The 23,716-nt window shown below is 37.7% G+C and overlaps 1 protein-coding gene across 1 annotated transcript in view; it reads right to left on the bottom strand.

The window, feature by feature from the left end:
* Positions 1-2,588: 2,588 nt before the first annotated feature.
* LOC117338294 (serine/threonine-protein kinase SMG1-like) overlaps positions 2,589-23,716 on the bottom strand; it is a 96,291-nt gene continuing 75,163 nt past the window's right edge. The window contains exons 56-74 of the mRNA XM_033899586.1: positions 21,162-21,255; positions 20,732-20,830; positions 20,197-20,315; positions 19,236-19,496; positions 18,286-18,528; positions 17,643-17,760; positions 16,680-16,762; positions 16,183-16,433; positions 15,874-16,039; positions 15,172-15,348; positions 14,818-14,942; positions 14,584-14,662; positions 13,885-14,010; positions 12,966-13,064; positions 12,262-12,446; positions 11,665-11,750; positions 10,180-10,302; positions 8,082-8,245; positions 2,589-7,636 (exon numbers count right to left, since the gene is read on the bottom strand). Coding sequence (XP_033755477.1) covers positions 7,559-7,636; positions 8,082-8,245; positions 10,180-10,302; positions 11,665-11,750; positions 12,262-12,446; positions 12,966-13,064; positions 13,885-14,010; positions 14,584-14,662; positions 14,818-14,942; positions 15,172-15,348; positions 15,874-16,039; positions 16,183-16,433; positions 16,680-16,762; positions 17,643-17,760; positions 18,286-18,528; positions 19,236-19,496; positions 20,197-20,315; positions 20,732-20,830; positions 21,162-21,255 — 2,676 coding nt within the window. The 3' untranslated portion in view covers positions 2,589-7,558. The remainder of the gene's footprint in view (positions 7,637-8,081; positions 8,246-10,179; positions 10,303-11,664; positions 11,751-12,261; positions 12,447-12,965; positions 13,065-13,884; positions 14,011-14,583; positions 14,663-14,817; positions 14,943-15,171; positions 15,349-15,873; positions 16,040-16,182; positions 16,434-16,679; positions 16,763-17,642; positions 17,761-18,285; positions 18,529-19,235; positions 19,497-20,196; positions 20,316-20,731; positions 20,831-21,161; positions 21,256-23,716) is intronic.

Below are 23,716 nucleotides of genomic sequence, written 5' to 3' on the forward strand. Positions count from 1 at the left end.
AGGAATTCCCTACTGTGTAAAGGAATCCCCTTCTTAGTAAAGAAATCCCCTACTTTGTAAAGGAATCCCCTACTGTGTAAAGGAATCCTCTACTGTGTAAAGGAATCCCCTACTGTGTAAAGGAATCCCCTACTGTGTAAAGGAATCACCTTCTTAGTAAAGGAATCCCCTACTTTGTAAAGGAATCCCCTACTGTGTAAAGGAATCCCCTGCTTAGTAAAGGAATCCCCTACTTGGTAAGGGAATCCCCTACTTTGTAAAGGAATCCACTACTTTGTAAGGGAATCCACTATTTTGTAAAGGAATCCCCTACTTTGTAAGGGAATCCCCTACTCTGTAAAGGAATCCTCTACTTTGTAAAGGAATCCCCTACTTTGTAAAGGAATCCACTACTCTGTAAAGGAATCCCCTACTTTGTAAAGGACTCCCCACTTGGTAAAGGAATCCCCTACCTTGTAAGGGAATCCACTATTTTGTAAAGAAATTCCCTACTGTGTAAAGGAATCCCCTACTTAGTAAAGGAATCACCTACTTTGTAAAGGAATCCCCTACTGTGTAAAGGAATTCCCTACTGTGTAAAGGAATCACCTTCTTAGTAAAGGAATCCCCTACTTTGTAAAGGAATCCCCGACTTTGTAAAGGAATTCCCTACTGTGTAAAGGAATCCCCTACTGTGTAAAGGAATCACCTTCTTAGTAAAGGAATCCCCTACTTTGTAAAGGAATCCCCTACTGTGTAAAGGAATCCCCTGCTTAGTAAAGGAATCCCCTACTTTGTAAGGGAATCGCCTACTTTGTAAAGGAATCCACTACTTTGTAAGGGAATCCACTATTTTGTAAAGGAATCCCCTACTTTGTAAGGGAATCCCCTACTTTGTAAAGGAATCCTCTACTTTGTAAAGGAATCCCCTACTTTGTAAAGGAATCCACTACTTTGTAAGGGAATCCACTATTTTGTAAAGGAATTCCCTACTTTGTAAAGGACTCCCCACTTGGTAAAAGAATCCCCTTCTTTGTAAAGGAATCCCCAACATAGTAAAGGAATCCCCTACTTTGTAAGGGAATCCCCTACTGTGTAAAGGAATCCTCTACTTAGTAAGGGAATTTCCTTATTTGTAAAGGAATCCCATACTGTGTTAAGGAATCCCCTACTTTGTAAAGGAATCCCCTGCTTTGTAAAGGAATCCCCTACTTTGTAAAGGAATCCCCTATTTTGTAAAGGACTCCCCACTTGGTAAAGGAATCTCCTACTTTGTAAAGGAATCCCCTACTTTGTAAGGGAATCCACTATTTTGTAAAGGAATCCCCTACTTTGTAAGGGAATCCCCTACTCTGTAAAGGAATCCCCTACTTAGTAAGGGAATCCCCTACTTTGTAAAGGAATCCCTTACTTTGTAAAGGAATCCCCTACTTAGTAAGGGAATCCCCTACATAGTAAAGGAATCCCCTACTTTTTAAAGGAATCCCATACTTATGTAAAGGAATCCAATACTTATGTAAAGGAATCCAATACTTATGTAAAGGAATCCTTAAACGTGGCAGAGGAATCCTCTGCTTTGTAAAGGCATCCCCTTAGTAAAGGCGAGTATATATTGATGACGTTTTCTATGTGCCTGTCCATCAACATGACAAAGTATACAGTTCATTTGGTTAAATGCCTGTTGAATTTGAGAGCCATTATGGTATATTGTGTGTGTCTGTTTTGTCAAGTAGGCTAACATTTGGAGGCAATTTCTTCAGTGGTCTACAGTTAAGTCAGAAATGTCCAATTTTGGGGCAGATGGGTGTAGCTCTTGTTATATACCCAAGGGCAGTACATGTACAATGTACATGTATATAGCAGTATTGAGCTGAACAAAGGACAATTATTCATTAGGATTAACTTTATTTTTTATAGTCTTTGGAAGCCAAGAACAGGGATAAGCTGAATTTCTAAGGTCGACTAGGAAAGATATTTTGATTAACTAAAAGTTCTTTCATCCAGATTTCAAATATGATAAAAATGTCCCTGTCACAATGTGGTTGGAGGTATATATGTTACCATTATGTCATTGTGGTTTTTAAGTTAATAATGCACTCATCCCTTGGTACAATACAGTTGTATCCACATTCTCCCCCATGTGTTCATGTGCTTTCTCTTTGGATTTATTTCTGCCAATGTGGGAGCTGGGGTTCAGTTCAGTATTGTTTAACATCAATAGCTTCAGTTATTTATGGACAGCCCCCCCATGTGTGTGTGATGAATGCGTCTGTTGGGTGCTTGTGTTTTTGGAGGCTATGGTATGTTTGTAGGAGTCGGGGCAAACATTGCTTACAAATACGTAGTTTCTGCTTTCTGTTGTTGGACCAATTTGAACTTTGTAACTTATCTGATAACAATTCCCAGCACTTCGTCAAAATACATTACAGTTTACATGCTTGCTTGCTGGTAACTGTGTAGGAAGAATTAAGTTTTTCATCCATTTCACCAATTTCCCCGTTTTACTTAGAAAACCGTTGGAACTTCAGAGCCCTTTTTGATATGGCAGACAACAGACCAATTGTTATCTATTCATTTGATCACCTCACAAGCACAAATGACTAACAAAGTTGGTTTTTAAGCATAGTTGCTTTATTTTTTTACTTGAATTACACAAAACACAGAGGAACGAAGAAAAAAAAATCAAAGCTATTTACATCAAATTGCAATAATATGCAGTGATTCTGTCACATGAAGCATGACCAATAGTATATCTTCAGACTTAATTGTTAGACAATAAACATCAAATGAAGGTGGCAATAGTTCATAGTATAGTAACCAATAGAAATCTTTAGTTATGTCTAGGCCTTTGGAGTTATCTCCCCTCCTGTCTTCTGGCATGCTCTTCCATATACACTATATTTACTTTTTCCTATAACCCAGTCTTTCGACATGACTTTATTCTCATAAATCTCCACCTGGTAACCTGTACATGATCGTCCAAGGGAGTTATCTTCCCTTTCTATTGAGCATATGATGAAACTATTCTCATTCAAAATAAACAATGTCACTGAATTCTAAAGGGTACATTTTAACATTTTAGGTAAATCTAATGTCTACTGGGGATGGACTCAATATATAAATGTGCCATTTCAGGCATAAAACTTGACCTGAAGGTGTTAATGCAGGTTCTTGAAATTCTTTGTTAATGCTCTCCAGATATCAGAATAAGATACCAGCTTTTTCATAAACAACTCTGGCTCAATTGGTCAAACTGTTTGGACCACCGTAAATGAAAGTGGCCTGTCAACTTTTTCTACAATGTTTGTAGTTGTTGACCATGTTCTCATTTCTGCTTGACCTTTTACTGTAACCAACATTCATCAATTCTGAAATTGAATAATTACATACCCTCCCTCCATCTTTTTTTCCTAATTACCACTTTCATTAATGACTTCCCTTTGAATTCAAATTTTCCCATTATACAAGTCTCTGATGCAATATCTGGAGATAACACATTTGAAATAAGTTGGCATCAAGTTAGTGAAACAGTTTCTTTCACTGTGAGTGCCAAACACATTTAGTATTTCAAAACGTTATACTGAAGAGAAATTTTAGTTTAAGTACCATGAATACAACACACATGTATGATTTTTGGGGTTTAAATACTTTAAAAGTTTTTTCTGGTTAATATTAAGAAATTAATAAAACACTTAACGATGACTAAAGTTCTGTTAGACTACATAAAAGTGATTTTATATTAAATACTTCAAGCTTTGAACATAAAATTAAAATATCTGATAACAGTACTGTTGCACGAATACACTGATTACAAATTTATTCAGAGAGATTAACAAAAACATTTTAATAGCAAATTTTGTGACTTCACTTAAGTGTGTTAAGTTTATCACAAATTCTTGACAAAACAAAATAATCCTGCAATACCAAAACGTGTACATCAGTAAGTATAACTACTGTACGCTATAAAATTTTACTAGTCAAATGCCTTCACTTTTTAGGTAAAATTGATTCTACCTTCTTGCAGATACACTGTGTATCCAGTTGTATGGTTTTAAGCACTGTGACCCAATATCTAACATAAATATGTCCATATGGAGGCAAAAAGGACTGAAGTTCAGCTGTTCCAAAAATATTCCCTTGTTTTTCCTTAAAGTTTTCACTATAAAGTCTGTTTTCATTACAAATTCAATAGTCAACAAATATTTTGTGTACACTTCATTTGATGACACAGGCCGTTTTCGTTTTTGCGGTCCAAACGGATGGTCCAGTTTGGCTGGTGTTGTTCGTTATGAAATAAAGACGGACCTGACGATTTTATATTGTTTTCAGATGAGCCTTGACAAAGACTCCCAAGGCCTGTATTAACATTTGTAGGCCCGTCAAGATATATGTTCGAAATATTACATTAAAAACTGATGAACCGGTTTGTCTGCATAAACGACAGGCCCCTGATCTTGAATTTAAATTTCACTCCATATGTAGGTTTTACGAAATACAGGATATACTTACTTGTGTGATTAGAATTAGGAATCAGTGCTAAGGAGATTGTACAACATAACTAGTAAGTCGAAGTAGTCTGCGATAATACTGCAGCTAATAAAATATCAAAGAATACCTCCTACTTTAAAGATCTAACTTTAAAATGGATTATTATTACAGTTCTGAACAAGTCATAAAACTCATGTAATAAAATTTCAAAAATACTGACAATATTACTCATTTAAAAAGAAAAAGAAATTTTGATGCACAGGAGTCAAAAGGCAACAGATAAAATAAGTTTGCCACTTAAGACCCTATACTGATGTTGACACAACATGGGAACTTGAATCAAACATGTTGATTATTTTGTAAGGCAAGATATTAGATCAAGTCAGCATTGATCTAACACCTTAGCCAATCAGCAATGTATTAAACATGATATTTTAGCTAATGCAATTATATCAAAGTGTAAAATGGTGTAAATGAATAATTTGCAAATAACTTTACTCTGAAATGCTTAACTGAAAAAAGTGAATACATTTGAGTAGGGTTTAATCAAAGCTATCCAAACTTCAATACAAGAGTACAAAACTAAATAAACACTTCTGGTCATAATATGTTGTGGTGTATGAAAAGTGTGACTTTTTTCCCCATTACTTATCATTAAGGTAAACCTGTGCCCGAATTCTGAAAGTATGGAAATGGATGATAGACCAAATTATGCTAGAACAAAATATTTCAGCTTTAAAACATTAGTTTTGAATATTGTTACCGTTATATAAAGCACGTCGCCATAAAATGCTGGCCTGTTTTACAATCAAAAGCACATCGCCATAAAATCCTGGCCTGTTTTACAATCAAAAGCACATCGCCATAAAATGCTGGCCTGTTTTACGATTAACATCGCAGCAGCCCAGCATTTTACCTTTCCATGACGTGGTCTGTTTTTTTCACATGGTCATACTTACATAGCAAAGGCACATATCAGCCAAATTCATAGTCTTATAGTGAGTTTTAGCACCGGACACTATGATGACCCCATCGTCTCTATTTTAGCAGATATTTTAGAGCTCCAGTGGTGATCTGCGATTCAGTATAGCCATATTTTAGTGTTGTGAAGGGCATTCTGCGATTCAGTATAGCCACATTCTCATGTTGAGAAGGGTGATCGACAATTTAGTATAGCCATATTTTAGTGTTGTGAAGGGTGATCTACAATTTAGTATAGCCATATTTTAGTGTTGTGAATGGATGATCTGCGATTTAGCATCCCCATTAAATGATCTCCAATTAAGCCCCTCCCTACTTCAGAGCCTCAATGAGTAATCTACATTTTAAATCATCTTTTAGCCTACCAATGAATGATTTGCATTATTTCAATTTTCTTCTTGAAGCAACTACAATCGTAAGCATCCAATGCTGGTAAGTTTTGTCACTGATATGATTAAGTACAAAACTTTACTTTTGAAATATTCCATATGTTGAATGATTGATTCAAAACTGTAAGCAAGACTTTTTCTAAAATTCAATCACAAACTATTTCTATGATTTCAAACAGGTGTAATGGGTATATTTAAGAAATAATATGAACATATTATTAAAATCAATCACTTTTACAGAAAATTAGGGAATTGCAAAAAAACACCTCAAATGTTAATGCCCAGTGACATTTTAAACCACTTATTAAATATAACTCCACTTTGTCCCATACAAATGCATAAAATTTGCAATGGGGAAAAAAAATACTTAAAACAATGTTCAAAATATTGTCAAAGAATGACTTGGTGCAAAGCATACAACTCTACTGTTAAATGTTGACAACAGCCTTGATTTTATAAACTTGAATTTACAAGACTTTAAACAATTGTTTATCATGGAGGGTGGATAACTGTTTGGTGGAAATAAGTTAAGCATATTATGAATGGTAATATTACATCATATATTTATGAACACTGAAATTTTAAATAGCTCTCACTTCAAAACCAGAGGAAATACCAAATATTACACTCAGGTATTTTTTTTTTTTTTGTATTTATGAAACTTATATGAATGATAAATACTGGTATAATTTGTGGCATGCAAAAGTTCACATAGATTTCTGCACTATAAATCTACCACATTTTTAATGATGAAGGAAAAAAATACAAAAAAAAATGTTAACAATGTTGGAAAAACAAAAACCAAATATTACTCTTTTTTTTTACATTTGACAATACAAAATTACATAAGTAGATGAGCTCCCTACAAACCATAAAGTATCCAAAGCCATAGCTGACGATGCCGTAACTGTTTACTTCTGCTTGGCTTACTTTCATACTAAATGGATTATCAGAGACCCCATGTCTTCAACACAGGTACAAGGTTGACAATTTCTTGTCTCTATTTACAACAATAGTTTTTTTCTCTCTATTTATGCACTTCCAAATCCAGTGTCAGGTTTTGCCTCTTGTTGGTAAATTTCACTACATCTACTGTCCACGCAGTAAAACCACCTTTCGGAGTTACACAAGGATATTCTAAGGTTTCATGCTTCTTCTTTTAAGCAGCAAAACTTTTTTCTGAGAAAAAAAAGTTAAGCGTTGACATCTGCTCCCATCAATTATCTTCTTGGTCTGTCGTCTGCTCACACAGTTACTTTCCCTACTTCTCCATATAAGGTAATACTGGTAAATCATCTGGCTATCTTACCGCAAAACGAGTCACCAGTGTGTCTTTTCTTTCTGTCTTTGTTTAACCTTCTCGTACACTTTCTAAATTTCCATACCGACTACCTCCTCTCTGTGACAGATTTGAGTGCTGCTAGCTGTACTGGTATTTTTTATCGGAGCTATCTCCACAGGAAAAGCAAAACTCGCTCTCGTATACAGGGCCCTCCGGCAGGGCCCGAGAGCATATATTTGTTGAGCTTTCTATGTGATGGTCACGCTTGACAATCCGCATGGATGTACAGCTGATCTTCGCCTTGTCAGACATCCTCTCCACTCATTTTAAACCGCAAGTCTGCGACTGCACGGCTTGTAGAGATTGGACCAATGGTCTGCGAGGATTCGTTGCCTGTAGCGACTTTGACTTTGGCCTGGAATATACTTCCATTGGTCGTTCACACCCAAGGTGTCCATCCCTCGTACAACACGGACAAGTTGTCTATGTTGGTGGCTTCCTTGATAACATAGTCCACCTTGGGAACAGAAACACAGCCACATTAAAACATGTTTTATCACATAATTGGGTATAGATAAAACAATACATGTCCCCCCCCCCCCACCCTCCCCCCCCCCCCCCCCCCCCCCCCCCCCCCCCCCCCCCCCCCCCCCTAAAATCGTTACCATGACCATAACCTTGACCTTGACCCCAAAACCCTGAAACTCAAACTAGATCTGTAGCCACACATACTGAAGTTACATACCAACTTTCAACAACATATCTTGAAGCATGCGTGAGAAAAGTTCACAAAACTTATTGGATGGACTGACAGACAGACGGACAGACAGACTGTAGACATATAGATATACGGACAGGGAAGAAACATTAGCCCCTGTAGTTTCACCAGTAGGTGTCTAATAAAAGTAATATGAAGCCATGAATAAATTATGAATATGCGAGAAAACCGTTTTGAAACTGACCTGTTCAGCAACAGACAACCGTTTGTTAATGTCAGGGTCTCGTCCGTCCAGTTTCATCTTGACCCGTCTCCACACACTGACTGCGTACGAGTTTCTCTCTTGGATAGCTTTACCTGTCCTTGGGTCTCTTGACAACTTCTCTGGTTTCTTCACACTCACTGGCCCTGAAAATGTACATAAAATGGGGTGATGTTTTCCAATGAATTTTTGACTGTCAATAAAAACTTCAACCAGCAATAACAATCATACAAACAATGAAATATTTTGCTTTGAAAAAATGTTGAAATCTATTTTTTATTTATATTTATTTATGTCAAAATGTACATGAAATTTCAAATATTAGCTTTAAGTCAGGAAAGTAAAGGGAAGGATTGTTCAGTATTTACCTGAGATCTTGGTGAGGGCCCCAGCCTGGGAGCTATACGGAGGAGTGTTCAGGATTTATCTGAGATTGTGGTGAGGGCCCCAGTCTGGGAGCTATAGGGAGGAGTGTTCAGTATTTATCTGAGATCGTGGTGAGGTCCCCAGTCTGGGAGCTATAGGGAGGAGTGTTCAGTATTTATCTGAGATCTTGGTGAGGGCCCCAGTCTGGGAGCTATAGAGAGGAGTGTTCAGTATTTACCTGTGATCTTGGTGAGGGCCCCAGTCTGGGAGCTATAGGGAGGAGTGTTCAGTATTTACCTGAGATCTTGGTGAGGGCCCCAGTCTGGGAGCTATAGGGAGGAGTGTTCAGTATTTACCTGAGATCGTGGTGAGGGCCCCTGTCTGGGAGCTATAGGGAAGGGTGTTCAGTATTTACCTGAGATCGTGGTGAGGGCCCCTGTCTGGGAGCTATAGGGAAGGGTGTTCAGTATTTACCTGAGATGGTGGTTAGGGCCCCAGTCTGGGAGCTATAGGGAGGAGTGTTCAGTATTTATCTGAGATTGTGGTGAGGGCCCCTGTCTGGGAGCTATAGGGAGGAGTGTTCAGTATTTACCTGAGATCGTGGTGAGGGCCCCAGTCTGGGAGCTATAGGGAGGGGTGTTCAGTATTTATCTGAGATTGTGGTGAGGGCCCCTGTCTGGGAGCTATAGGGAGGAGTGTTCAGTATTTATCTGAGATCGTGGTGAGGGCCCCAGTCTGGGAGCTATAGGGAGAGGTGTTCAGTATTTACCTGAGATAGTGGTGAGGGCCCCAGTCTGGGAGCTATAGGGAGGAGTGTTCAGTGTTTATCTGAGATCGTGGTGAGAGCCCCTGTCTGGGAGCTATAGAGAGGAGTGTTCAGTATTTACCTGAGATAGTGGTGAGGGCCCCAGTCTGGGAGCTATAGGGAGGAGTGTTCAGTATTTATCTGAGATCGTGGTGAGAGCCCCAGCCTGGGAGCTATAGGGAGGAGTGTTCAGTATTTACCTGAGATAGTGGTGAGGGCCCCAGTCTGGGAGCTATAGGGAGGAGTGTTCAGTGTTTATCTGAGATCGTGGTGAGGTCCCCAGTCTGGGAGCTATAGGGAGGAGTGTTCAGTATTTATCCGAGATCGTGGTGAGAGCCCCAGCCTGGGAGCTATAGGGAGGAGTGTTCAGTATTTACCTGAGATGGTGGTTAGGGCCCCAGTCTGGGAGCTATAGGGAGGAGTGTTCAGTATTTATCTGAGATCGTGGTGAGGGCCCCAGTCTTGGGAGCTATAGGGAGAGGTGTTCAGTATTTATCTGTGATCTTTGCGAGGGCCCCAGTCTGGGAACTATAGGGAGGGGTGTTCAGTATTTACCTGAGATAGTGGTGAGGGCCCCAGTCTGGGAGCTATAGAGAGGAGTGTTCAGTATTTACCTGTGATCTTGGTGAGGGCCCCAGTCTGGGAGCTATAGGGAGGAGTGTTCAGTATTTACCTGAGATCGTGGTGAGGGCCCCAGTCTGGGAGCTATAGGGAGGAGTGTTCAGTATTTACCTGTGATCTTTGCGAGGGCCCCAGTCTGGGAGCTATAGGGGGGAGTGTTCAGTATTTACCTGTGATCTTTGCGAGGGCCCCAGTCTGGGAGCTATAGAGAGGAGTGTTCAGTATTTACCCGAGATTGTGGTGAGGGTCCCAGTCTGGGAGCTATAGGGAGGAGTGTTCAGTATTTACCTGTGATCTTTGCGAGGGCCCCAGTCTGGGAGCTATAGGGAGGGGTGTTGCTGTTGTCCCGCTGCGCCTGTGTACCCTTTCTTGATGGACTCGGCATGTCACGCAGTTCTGATTTCTTCACAACTTATAAACAGAAAAACCACATAAAAATACATGCTGTACAAGTTGATCTTCCATTTATTGTTAGTTTTACCTTTGATAATAAGAGGACTGTTAATCAACAGATTCAAATTAACAGCGTAAGCCAGACAAATACACCATAAGGTGTACATAAGATCAAACATACTCAAATACATATTAATGACCTCATGATTTGGAACAAAGTAATGTTACTAAGACATTGTATCCAACTCAAACTGTGTCAATAAGTGCTGAAGTATCTATGTCAAACATATTTTGAAAAGAAGTCTTAGCTCAGCTTGAGGTAAACTCAATAAGGTGAATTGGTACTAGGTGTAGAAAATTTCACTTGGCCTTTTACTAAATGATTTTCAGATTTCTTGGACAAAATTGCCCTAAATTACCTTTCATATTTTACATAGTTTCTATATAATCTGAAATCCAGAATGAAATGAAGACAGCACACATAACTGAGCCTAAATAGATACAGTAAAACACGTTTAGTACGAACACGCTTATAGCGATTTTATGGATATTGCGAACTGATTCCGATTCCCCAGCTATTCTCCCTCTTACTTCTATGTAATTCTGTAATTATATTGCGAATTTCACATAGCGAAATATTGTCTATAACGAACCAATTTAGTGGCCCCGTCGGCTGAAATTCCATGTTATTTTAACACTATAGTACGAACTCATCTCCGAAGTCGGCGTCATACCCTGGTGATCACGACCGTGTTATCGTTAGGCACCCGAGGGCATGTTTCAGGGTATATATTTGTTCGGCTATTGAATCGGTGAGTTATGTTTTCGATGACCTCTGAATAAAGTGAGTTGTTTTGTCGATGTTTATGTCAAGTTGTTAATCCATTCTTAGATGTCTAATTAGTGTGTACACAGTACATGTGTGTTTCACAATGGCTTTATCATCAAGCGATTGAGAGTTAGTGAAAACGAGACTTCCGGGGTAAAGGTCACCGCGACCGATTTCGTCAGTATTGATGCAGATGTTGTAAAAGACGTTATGAACGTTTTGGACAGTGAAGACGAGGAGAAAATAGAGACAGAGGAGGAACATTCCGTAATCATTTGTACTTGCTTGTAATTTTATTTAGTATTTTCATACAGCGAAGTTTTTAGGAAAAAACAATAAAATTTGTAATACATGTAATACAAACTATCAATATAACGAACTGATTCAGTTGGTCCCCTGGGATTCGTTATAACCGTGTTTTACTGTAGTGTTATTTGTAAATTAGAGGATTAGCAGTATATACACTACATCATTTGCAATGAGTTTCATTGCACATTTCAATTTTGAAGAGTTGACCGATATAGTACCAACAACATGGCTATTTGATTTACCAGAAACAAAATTGTAGTCCGCAGACTCCTGGTTGTCCTCCAGGGATAACAAGGGTGGTGCTAAGTTCACAAGGTCGTCGTAAATCCTGAAATTATAAGAACTTGTATCTTACGGCTATGCCATTAAAATATCTACCTGATCCAAGGACTCTAAAATAAATCACTTCTATCCATGGTTGGATTTCCTTCCTATTACTTCTATGTAATTTATTAAAAAAAATTCTATTGGTGGTACCCCTTAACAAAACCTGGAGTCCTGGGGTGGGATAGATGTTTTACTGGAAAAGTCCTTAGTAAAATCCATTCCCAGGTTTCAATTTAGAAAGTGTCTGAAACTTTTAAACAAAGAATAGATACAAAAAATATTCATATTATGTTAATGGACTTTTAATATTCATGACATACCAAATATTTTAATAATCAATTAGAACATTTAGAAATTAAAAAAAAAAAAAATTGCATTTAAAAAAAAATTCAGAATTTCTTTTACAAATATATATATAAAAAAAAACCAACACCATTTTTAAACAAAAAACTGACAGGTGTAAATGCCCGGGTGTGATCTGAAGTCTGAAGATTGTCAGCTGATCCACTTACTGTGAGACCTGACTGATGAGGGAGTCTATGATGGAGTCAGCCTCAGCCATCCCTTCTTTGAGCACATCCTCGGTGATGACAATCTTCAGGGCTGTGCTGAAGTTCTCAGAGAAGTTCTTGTAGACTGACAAGTATTCTCTCACACTGCCAGCCACAGACAAATCACCCATGTCCTGTTCTTCCTGCTGTAAGGCAAAACTAAACACTGAGCAACATTGATTGGGCATAAGCTTAATAGCAAAATCTGTGAAATCCTATTCTGTCAACCCTTTTTGATTTTTGGGGAGAGTCTTCCCTAAATTTAACTCCAATTTTTCTAAACTTGTTTTCCATTTCAGTCACAAATTTTCACTCCAATTTTTAAAAACTTGTTTTCCATTTCAGTCACATTCATTACACTCAAATTTTCATTGAGAAACAAAGCTAAAGATGAAATCCATAAGAAATCAATTTGACCTAAGTTTAAATTCAAATTTTCTTGAAGTTAGTGACTGGGAGAAAAAAAACCTTAACATTGAACAACCAGTGTAAGGATCAAGCTGTACTAAATACTAACATATCAAAAATATTACAATATTTGTTATTTCTGCAGAAATTTAAGGAAAATTGAACTTTCAAATGATTTTATATGAATCACCAATCAGCCAAGGCAGAAAATACATGTTTCCCCTAATAAATCAACATTTAGATTTTCATTGCCTCACCTTTGCCATGGATTTGAGTATGGTTCTGATCTCTGACATCAGTTTGTGGTGGGTACTCAGAATGCCACGGATCGATAGTGATTCTTTCTTGATGTTATCCTAAAAACAAAATCAACACGATACCACTTATTGTATAGTTCCACACGAATATCAGTAGTCATAACTGAAACAGGGAAGTTTTATCCAGGAAACAGTAACAAGAATAGCAATATGAATCAACAGAGACAAAATTCCAACTATTGGCAAGACCTTTGAACCTGTACTAAGTTACAACTTATCTTAAGCAACTGATTGCCCCTTCCTTGTAATCCATGATAATAGACCGATTCTATGGAATACTAATACCTGATTCATAATAGACCGATTCTATGGAATACTAATACCTGATTCATAATAGACCGATTCTATGGAATACTAATATCTGTACCATAATAGAAAGATTCTATGAAATACTAATATCTGTAGCATAATAGACCGATTCTTTGGAATACCAATATCTGTACCATAATAGATTGATTCTATGGAATACCAATATCTGTACCATAATAGACCGATTCTTTGGAATATTAATATCTGTACCATAATAGATTGATTCTATGGAATACCAATATCTGTAGCATAATAGACCGATTCTTTGGAACACTAATAGCTATAGCATAGTAGATCGATTCTTTGGAATACTAATATATGTACCATAATACATTGATTCTGTGAAATACCAATATATGTAGCATAGTAGATTGATTCTGTGGAACACTAAGATTTGTATTTGATTTGAATAAATACTTGTACTCTGCTACATTGTAACAGTGTGACTCAAAAGTATAAACCTGTTAAACATTTAACTGATAAAAAGTCTACAACACAAAGAAAGGTATTTCACATGTAGCAGAATCATTCTCGCTACCCCGGTTCTCACCTTTGAGATGTCCATTTCCTTTTTCAAGGTGTCAACTTCCTGTTTGAGCAGGGTGATCTGTTCTGCGATGTCTTCATGACATTCCTTTAGCCAGTTGTGGTTGGTTGTCTCGTCCTCACTCGGGGGCTGTAACAACAACAAAACAACATGTATATGGGTTTGGTTTGTTTTGTTTAACGTCCTATTAACAGCCAGGGTCAATTAAGGACATGCCAGGTTTTGGAGGTGGAGGAAAGTTGGAGTACCCAGAGAAAAGCCACCTGACCTATGGTCAGTACCTGGCAACTTCCCCACGTAGGTTTCGCACTCGCAACCCAGAGGTGAAGGGCTAGTGATAAAGTGTCGGGACACCTTAACCACTTGGCCACTTCGGCCCCACATGTACATGGTTACATGCATATAACTCAAATAGTAATAGTTTAAGGTGATAAATCATGATTTTGAAATCATTAAATATTATATATAGGACTTTGCTATACATTCAAACATCAGGAAGGATTTAAAACTTCTGATGAGTTTGACAGACAAAACTTGCATTCTAACTGCAGACCTAAAGATGAAAGGAGGTAAAACAATTTCCCTATCCTCGAACAACTTTTCTTTGGGTATAAATTAACCATTTAGTTTTTTTTAATTACTGATATAAAAATATTTCTCTACCGTAATGGGATAAAGATTGATGACATAAATTAGTCATACCTTTGTACTCATCAGAAGGATTTCCAGCTCTGTCACGGTGCTATCTGTGGACGACGCTATTATACAACTCTCGTTACACCTGCAATATTAAGCATTAAATACATTTTAACTCATTTAACTCTTTCGCATAATACAACAGAACTTGAATGTCTCAAAGCAAATACCAATCCTACCTCAAATCTGGTTATAAAACATTTCCCAGAAACTACACTGCACATTCACATACAGACTAACCTATTGATGAGGCTGAGGAAGTTGGTGTCGGAGGCGATAGCCTCGGGTGTTCTGGTGCGAAGAGCCTCTAGGTGAAGTATTCCCTGACACAAACCGACAACCTCTGTACACTGTTTACTTTCCTCCTGTAAAACATCAAACATCACAACTAAATAACTTGTTCAGGATTTTTAAATTCTTCCGTAGCAAACACACAGAAAATTTACTGACAGGTTTACAAATAAACTTAATTGCAATCTTTCCATAAAATGTTATATGTCGGATGATTTCAGCAGCACAACTTGAAAGGAACTAGTACTTTTTTATGACTTAGAATGCATGTATATATTACAATGTATGACTGTGACCTCTGACCTCATATAGCTGTTTCCTGTAGGTGCTGTCCTCCTCAAACTGCTGGAGAATGAGATTGAGTGAAGGGTTGGCCCCAGCTGCCCATTTGAGCCTCTGTATGATGCTAGCTTCCAGCTGGGCGTATCGTGCCTGACAGGAACTGAAGCCACTCTCCTGACCCACCAAGGACTGCATACACTGAGGGAAAGAGGAGAATTTGTAAATCTATAATTTTTTTTTCTTTTCTTTTGCCCATTTTAGCTCTCCACATACATCAATAAATCATAACATTTTTTTTTCCAAATACATGTACCACAACATACTTCAAAGTAAACTTTCCACCTGTTTTCAACTGCGCCTTTATTTATTTACCTCTGCAGATCTGAATACCTAATAATTCCAAAACATGGATTTACTTCCCAAATAACCAGCAAAAATTTTTCAATAAAAAGTAGTTCATATCAACTTTCATATTACATACATAATACATTGTGCCAGTATATCTTATTTAGCTAGACTACATTGTATATATAATATTTTTTAACTGAATTACATAACCAGGATTACTTCTACAAGACAATTATTATCATTTTTATTTATTTTTTTATTATTTTTTTAGTCAATTTGAAGTTTTAAAGATTGGTGATGATGAAATCAAAGCTCCTTAAATTGTTCCTTTTCATTTATTTATCCTACAATAATCAGTAATTTTTGTACACTGACCTTCCTCATTTCAGACATGACAGTGGAACGGTTCGGTATGGTGAGAGTGTTGACGTGACGACCGCCCTGGGAGAAAGCATCCTCGTGTAGCCAAAGTAGGCGAGTTAGCTGGAGATGGGCACGCTGTAGACTTGCCTTCATCACATCAATGTTGGAATCCAGACGCCTGTAAGGATAGACATACAGTGTATATATATACAATATACATTCTGGTGATAAGCCAACACGATTCTTGAATTCTTGAAATCTCAGGAAGTTAATTTAACAGCATTTCAAATAATCATACCCAGGTCATAGTTGTAATTTTACCTGGCAAGGTCATGTCTCCTCCATGAAGTATCCAATGTATTGGTCAGTGCACTGGCCTGAGTAAAGTGGAGGTGCTGGAACTGACCATTACGGAGACACACATCCACAGCTTTTTTCCTCAGGTCCTCTAATGGGACTTTAGATTCTGCCCCAACATCCTTTAGGTCAATTTCGGCTGTGACATTCAAACCTAGGGCGTTGATGAACACACAAACCAGGTAGCCCAGGATCTGAGATGGGAATCCGATCACCTGGCAGGGTCAAAGTTCAAACAAGGCTTAACAAGAAATAATACCACAAATTGATTTCCAATCATCAACATATCATTAGACTCTGTGTCCGCAAATAAGTGGTTTCTGAGTACACACTAAATTAAATTGGAATGCAGGTAAAGTAACTTGAGTGGTATTATGGCAACATTGAGTTTTGTTTTAGATTTCTGATCATGGAAGAGATTAGATTGAAAAAGTTTGCCAAAACAAATAGAAGCAACAAACCTGTTTCCTCACATACTCGGCGATGAACTTCTTGATTGGTTTTGAAAGTTGTTCATCATCAAAACAGTTTCCTCCCTCTAACCCTGAAAGACGAAAAATATATCATTCATCCTGTTCGAAAATTCAACACCAATAAACTGACTGTCTCATGTCTTTTAGATACACAAATAACGGTCAGGGAGTCCATGCACTACTGTAACACTAACCTGATTCTAGACTTATGTTCTATTGAATGAGATAAAGAGAAACTCCCTCTAGTTGAGTCAGTAGGAAGCAGGTAGTATTTACCTGGGTTATAATAGTGCATTGTACAATCTAAAATAAATGATGTAAGAAATTATGCATTATGAGATTTCTTGGGAAAATAAAATTACACTACATTCTGCCATAAATTCGTTGTTGAAAGTCATCCATTGATGTAGGAGAAAATAATGGCATCAACTTCAAACTGTTGATAAAGAAGTCAAAAACAAACATTTGTGCAGATGCTGAGCTGATTATCACTTTATTCAAATATCAGAGTAGGCTAGGTCTAATCATTTTAATCATTTTGTTCTGTTTTGTAGCCCTTCAATCCAGCTTACTACTGGCCTAATATCAGGTTGAGAAGTTGTTCAAAGATTTTAACCCATTTGACCCCTGTCACCTTGAAAATAGGTCAAAGCCAATCATTTAAACAAACTTGGTAGCTCTCATCCCAACATGCTACAGCCTCAATATCAGGTCTCTATGCCTCTTGGTTATTAAGAATTGTTTCAGGATTATAGCATATTTGAACCATGTGACCTTGAATGTAGGTCATGGTCATTCATTTGAACAAACTTTGTAGCTCTTCACCCCAACATGCTATGCTACATGTGCATTATCAGGTCCCTGGGCCTCTTGCTTATTAAGAGGTCTTTTAAATGGAAAAGTTGACGCCTGACAGACTTATGGGCAGGTGAGCTAATAACTGATGATTACCTTGAAGGTTGACGGCAAACTGGGTACACATGTGGAAGAACTCCCTCATGGCCTGGAGCCGTCGGATGAAGAAGAGGCCGGAAAGGTACCCTCTGGTGCTTCGTGTGAAGGAGGAGAGCTGAAGTAGAACAAGAATTCCATATAGTTGTACATCTCACCTGTCCCATTTTACCAGTAAGGTAAGTTTAATGTGAACTCCAAAATTTTGTATTTTATTCCAAAAACACAACCCTCCAAGTCTGTAAAGTGACATTATGAGTAAACTCTGTACTATAAATTATGTATGAGATTCTACAAATGATTGGTGTGTTGGGATGTCCACTATGTGATCTAACAGTTAGAATGTAACACCACAGTCTCGCTTTCGCAAATTTCGTTGCAGGCGAGACAAATATGAAACATTTGATTTTTTTTCCAAACAACATCTGAAGGGATTAGAATGATTGAATTACATTATACCGAGATAGACTTTTTAATTAAATGATCAAAAATAAGGAAGGTATCTAAATGCAAAACTATAAAGTGTTGAGGCACAATTAGCAGAATTTCAAACTATGAGAGAAATCTAAATTCAGCTCTAGACCAAAATAAATAACAAAGATGTCTTTGGTTCTTGAATAAATTAATAAAGTAAATATCCTACCTGCATGGATTTACCCTCCCTGACGGCATCAACCTTTCGCCAGACATCCGGGACTTGTAGATAGTCCATAGCCTCCATCAGGTCGGAGAACTCATGTTCCAGACGGGTAAACAGGCCGTTAAAGCCCATCAGTAACATCTGTCCTGGACTCAGCTCCTTGGAATCAACATCCTGGCCTTCCAATAGGTCATTGTACTGAAGACGCATCCTCTTCACTGCTGTCATCATTTCCATGTTGTCATTCTGCGGATTAAACCATTGTCTTCATAATAATAATTTTATTTATTTTACAGCAATTTTAAGGAACAAATTTTATCAACTTAACCAATCAATCTTTTTAGCCTGATCTACTTCAAAATAACTAAATGAAGCACTCAGGTTACCATTGTATTAAATGAACACTCAGTCGAACACTCAGGCTACCATTGTATTAAATGAACACTCAGTCTAACACTTAGGCTACCATTGTATTAAATGAACACCCAGTCGAACACTCAGGTTCCCATTGTATTAAATGAACACCCAGTCTAACACTCAGGCTACCATTGTATTAAATGAACACCCAGTCTAACACTCAGGCTACCATTGTATTAAATGAACACCCAGTCGAACACTCAGGCTACCATTGTATTAAATGAACACTCAGTCTAACACTCAGGCTACCATTGTATTAAATGAACACCAAGTCTATCACTCAGGTTCCCATTGTATTAAATGAACACTCAGTCTAACACTCAGGCTACCATTGTATTAAATGAACACCAAGTCTATCACTCAGGTTCCCATTGTTTTCAATGAACACTCGGTGCTAGCATTCAGATATCTATAACACTCAGGGCTTTGCAGATGTTAAACAGTTTTATATCAAAACCTCTGCTGTTCCATAATTAATTTATAAATAAACTTTTGAAGCAAAATTTCACATCCAAGTGAAAAACTAATGCACAAACCTCAATCCCCATGATGGCGTTCCTATGTAGGATTTCGAGCTGTGCCACAATTGTCTCCAAAGGATGACTGGCGTCGGCAAACATTCGCTCCAATCCCTCCAAGGCAGAGCACACGCTAGGCTCGGCACCTTGTATAGCCTTGAGTGCTTCAGGAAGGATGATTGTACGGAAGTTCATGTTGAGCTCCTGCAGGGCTATATAAACATTGTGTGTTGACATCAAAGCTTGGTCGAGAGATTTAAAGTGCTCCAGACTACCCACCTGTAATAAGCAAAGGTCAAGGTCAGATTTAGATATATACACCTATTAGTCCACAGGTGTAAGAGGCCACCATATTGAAATGGGGTTAAACATTCTAGACTCACAGTCTACAGGGGCTGGTGCCAATATTTATGATAGTCTTATTGTACACACCAAAACACACTGCATCGCTATGACATAAAATTCTTCAGACATGACAGAGTCTTCCAAAACATGACTTACCCTGGTATTGATCCTGACAGGGAAATGTCTCCCAACACACGACTTACCCAGGTGTTGATCCTGACAGAGAAATGTCTCCTTACACACGACTTCCCCATATGTTGATCTTGACAGAGAAATGTCTCCCAACACACGACTTACCCTGGTATTGATCTTGACAGAGAAATGTCTCCCAACACACGACTTACCCAGGTGTTGATCCTGACAGAGAAATGTCTCCTTACACACGACTTACCCAGGTGTTGATCTTGACAGAGAAATGTCTCCCAACACACGACTTACCCAGGTGTTGATCTTGACAGAGAAATGTCTCCCAACACATGATTCGCCCAGGTGTTGATCCTGACAGAGAAATGTCTCCTAACACACACGACTTACCCAGGTATTGATCCTGACAAGAGAAATATCTCCTAACACACACAACTTACCCAGGTATTGATCCTGACAAGAGAAATATCTCCTAACACACACGACTTACCCAGGTATTGATCTTGAGCATATCGATATAATGCATGATGTTGCTGCTCATACTACACAGTTCATCCAGGAACCAATCTCCATCTCTCGAAGTCAGGTCCATCAGACGGTCCCCAGCACCTACACATAAGTTTACCTCAACTATTATCTGTCCAAAGTATACATCTTGTTTATATAATATTAAGTCAATAAATACTGTCATGAATATGTATTTGTTTGTTCTAAACTTTAATGTCCTCACCATATTTAGGTTTAAATGAAAGTGATGGAGGCGGTATATCAAGGTCATAGGATAATGGAGGTTCTGAAGTTACAGCCTAACAGGATATTAACTTGTGATCTTGATGTCCTCAACACATTTAGGTTTAAATGAAAGTGATGCAGACAGTATATCCAGGTCATAGGATAATTAATAATTTGGAGTTACAAACTAACAGGAAATTAACTTGTGATTAACTTGTGATCTTGATCTCCTCACCATATTTAGGTTTATGATCTAACATAATTTTACAGACATATAGGTCTGAGTGACCTACCTGCAGCGGCGCCCTCCATCTGGTTGTAACGTTTGTTGAGAGTACACAGGGCGGCAATGATCCATGCCATAAGACTACAGCATCCACTTGATCCATTTTCTGTAAATTTAAAATCCACCTTTAAAACATCTCACGCAAATTCTAACTTGTCAACACTTAAAACATTTCATACAAATTCTAACTTGTCAACACTTAAAACATCTCACGCAAATTCTAACTTGTCAACACTTAAAACATCTCACGCAAATTCTAACTTGTCAACACTTAAAACATTTCATACAAATTCTGACTTGTTAACATTTAACACAAATTCTACTATTAGTATGGTTGATTAAAAAAAAAGAAAAGGGAAAGAAAAAAGAATCCCCCCCCCCCCCGAGAATTTCTTTTTTTTTTAAATCATGAATCCAATGATACCAATCATCCCTACCTTGTACAAAACACTGCAGATTTTTAGCATTTTCCTCAATCTGGAGCTCCAATACACTAGTCTCCAAGGTCTCCGTGCTCCGTCTCTCTATCAGCTGGAAGACAACAAAGAGTTGTTAGGTACAACACGGGAATCAAAGATTTACAACACTACTGTAAAATATCAGGATGGCAAATATGTGTACGGCACCCTGGTAAGATACTAGCTGCTTCATACCAACTCGGTTAAGATAGATCTTTTTTACTTAAACTCATTCCGTAGATCAAGTCATCGGTTCTAGGTTTGATCCACATAGAAGAAGCATTGAAATACAATTCATAATGACAGTAGGGACCCACTCAGGAAAAATATTCAGTCTTGCTTTAACAGCATCACTGTCACTTCTGGAAAACTTCCTTGTTCAATTATAGAACCTAATATAGTAAGCCAGAGGTTCTTGGTTCAATACCTAGCAGATGAATAAATATAGTTTTGAATGACCTCTAGTACATAAACAATTTCAATGGATATCACCCCCCAATGTATAACAAAATTTTAATAAACAAATGTGGTAAATTCCAGTGGATTGGTTTGGTTTTGGTTATTTTGTTTAACGTCCTATTTAGTCTAGTCAATCTACGATTTTACCTCAAACTAATTGCAACAAAAACTATTTTTATTGATTCTATATCTATATCCATATATGAACACACTACAAAAAATCGAAATACAGAAAAAATCGGGAAAGCAGTTATTTTCGCGAATAAAATCTTGAAATTACGAATAGTGTCATATGGCGACTATGGGCCACCGTACTACAGAAGAGTTCACAAAGGGAGGTAATATGAAAAACTATGACATTGCAGACGACGCTTCTGAGATGCTTTTCGATTTGGGTAAGTCTATATTTTATACATTTGAATGTTAAAATTTGGTTAAGTCAATAAAATATGGCCTCAAGATATTGTTTTAACAGATCAACCGAAGCAAAAAGATCATAATATTATCTGGACGACCTTTATTTACCATGCTTGCTTACTGTTGTCAACGTAACCGATCACGACCTTTTCTTTAAAATAATTATGCATTTAGAATATGTATTTGTTCACGATTATTCCATATGTTGTTTGAACATATTAAGCATCATTTTTATTATCCTTGCGTACGAAAAATAAATATTTCACACATAATTATAATGCTACTTTTTGTACGGTGGAAAAAAGTATGGAAGCCTTATTGAGCCAAGCGCGAGTCATTTTACTCGTTTTGCGTACTTATTTGCAAAGTTGAAATACAGTTGTTAACGCGATTTTACGTATACTCTAATAACTTTCTTTTGTATTTTGATTAATTTGCTATTGTATAGCTAATATTTTGCAAGGGAACTGGTATCTAATGATTTTCTGTCGGAAATTAGGCTATACACAAAATCAAGCGAGTAGATTCTAAATTTAGAGTTTGTATTGTAAGACAGTTTTATTCAAAGAGTTTCAATGTACTTTTTAAAGGCTACAGCTTTGGTAAAAACTAATTAATAATTTCTGTCGATTTGTTTAGGTTGTCATGGAATGCTGCGTGATTTGTGGAGATGGACTAGATAATGGTAAAGAAGTTGTTCAGCTCCGTCAGAAGGGAAGTGACACAATAAACAACGTGAGTACATTGAAAAATGCACCAGTAGCAACTTATCCAGGACAAAGTGTGCACCAGCTTTGCCGAAGAGACTATGTGAACGCTAATACATTAGGAATACGAGATACCCCAAACAAAGAAAATAACAACATCCCAGTCCGTCGTTCACTGACACAAACTTTTAATTTCAATGAGCATTGTATATTTTGTGGAAATTTCGCAAAAATATCGCATAAGAAACGTGGCTATGACGTCATCCAAGTCCGTACAACAGATTTTCAAAGAACAATAGAAGCGGTGTGTAAAGCAAGAGATGATGAATGGGCTGAACAAGTCAAAACAAGACTGCTTACAGCACTTGCAGACCTTCCTGCAGCTGATGCTGTATATCACAGGAAATGTAGTGTTAATTTCCGCACGAAAAGACAAACACCAAAGTCCATTGATCAAACGTATTCCAATGGTAGGACTACCCCTGGGAGACCAAAGAAAGCCCGTACTGTTGGAAGACCAAAGGAATCAACATCGGAAGAAGCATTCTTGGAAGTTATGAGGAGATTTGAAAACAGTAATGAAGAACAGATCACCGTCATAGATCTTGTTAAGAATATGGAGGAACTACTACCAGCTAAAGATAAAGCATACAGCGTGGTACATATGAAAAAGAGGATCCTTGATCACTTTGGATTGTCTGTGATGATCACGGATATCAATGGTAAATGCAATGTTGTGACTCTAAAGAAGACAGTATCAGCTATACTTCAAGATTTCTATGAAATGCCGAAACCGATAAATCAAGAGGAGGAAAAGAAGAACATCATTCTAACAGCTGCGAAATTAATCAAGGCCGATATAAAATCAATGGAAGCAACGACATCAACCTATCCAACTGCTGATGACATCTCATCTACCGAAAAGAACATGGCTTTTCTCCCAGACATCCT

This window comes from Pecten maximus, chromosome 1 (assembly GCF_902652985.1).
Source record: "Pecten maximus chromosome 1, xPecMax1.1, whole genome shotgun sequence".
Lineage (NCBI taxonomy): Eukaryota > Metazoa > Mollusca > Bivalvia > Pectinida > Pectinidae > Pecten > Pecten maximus.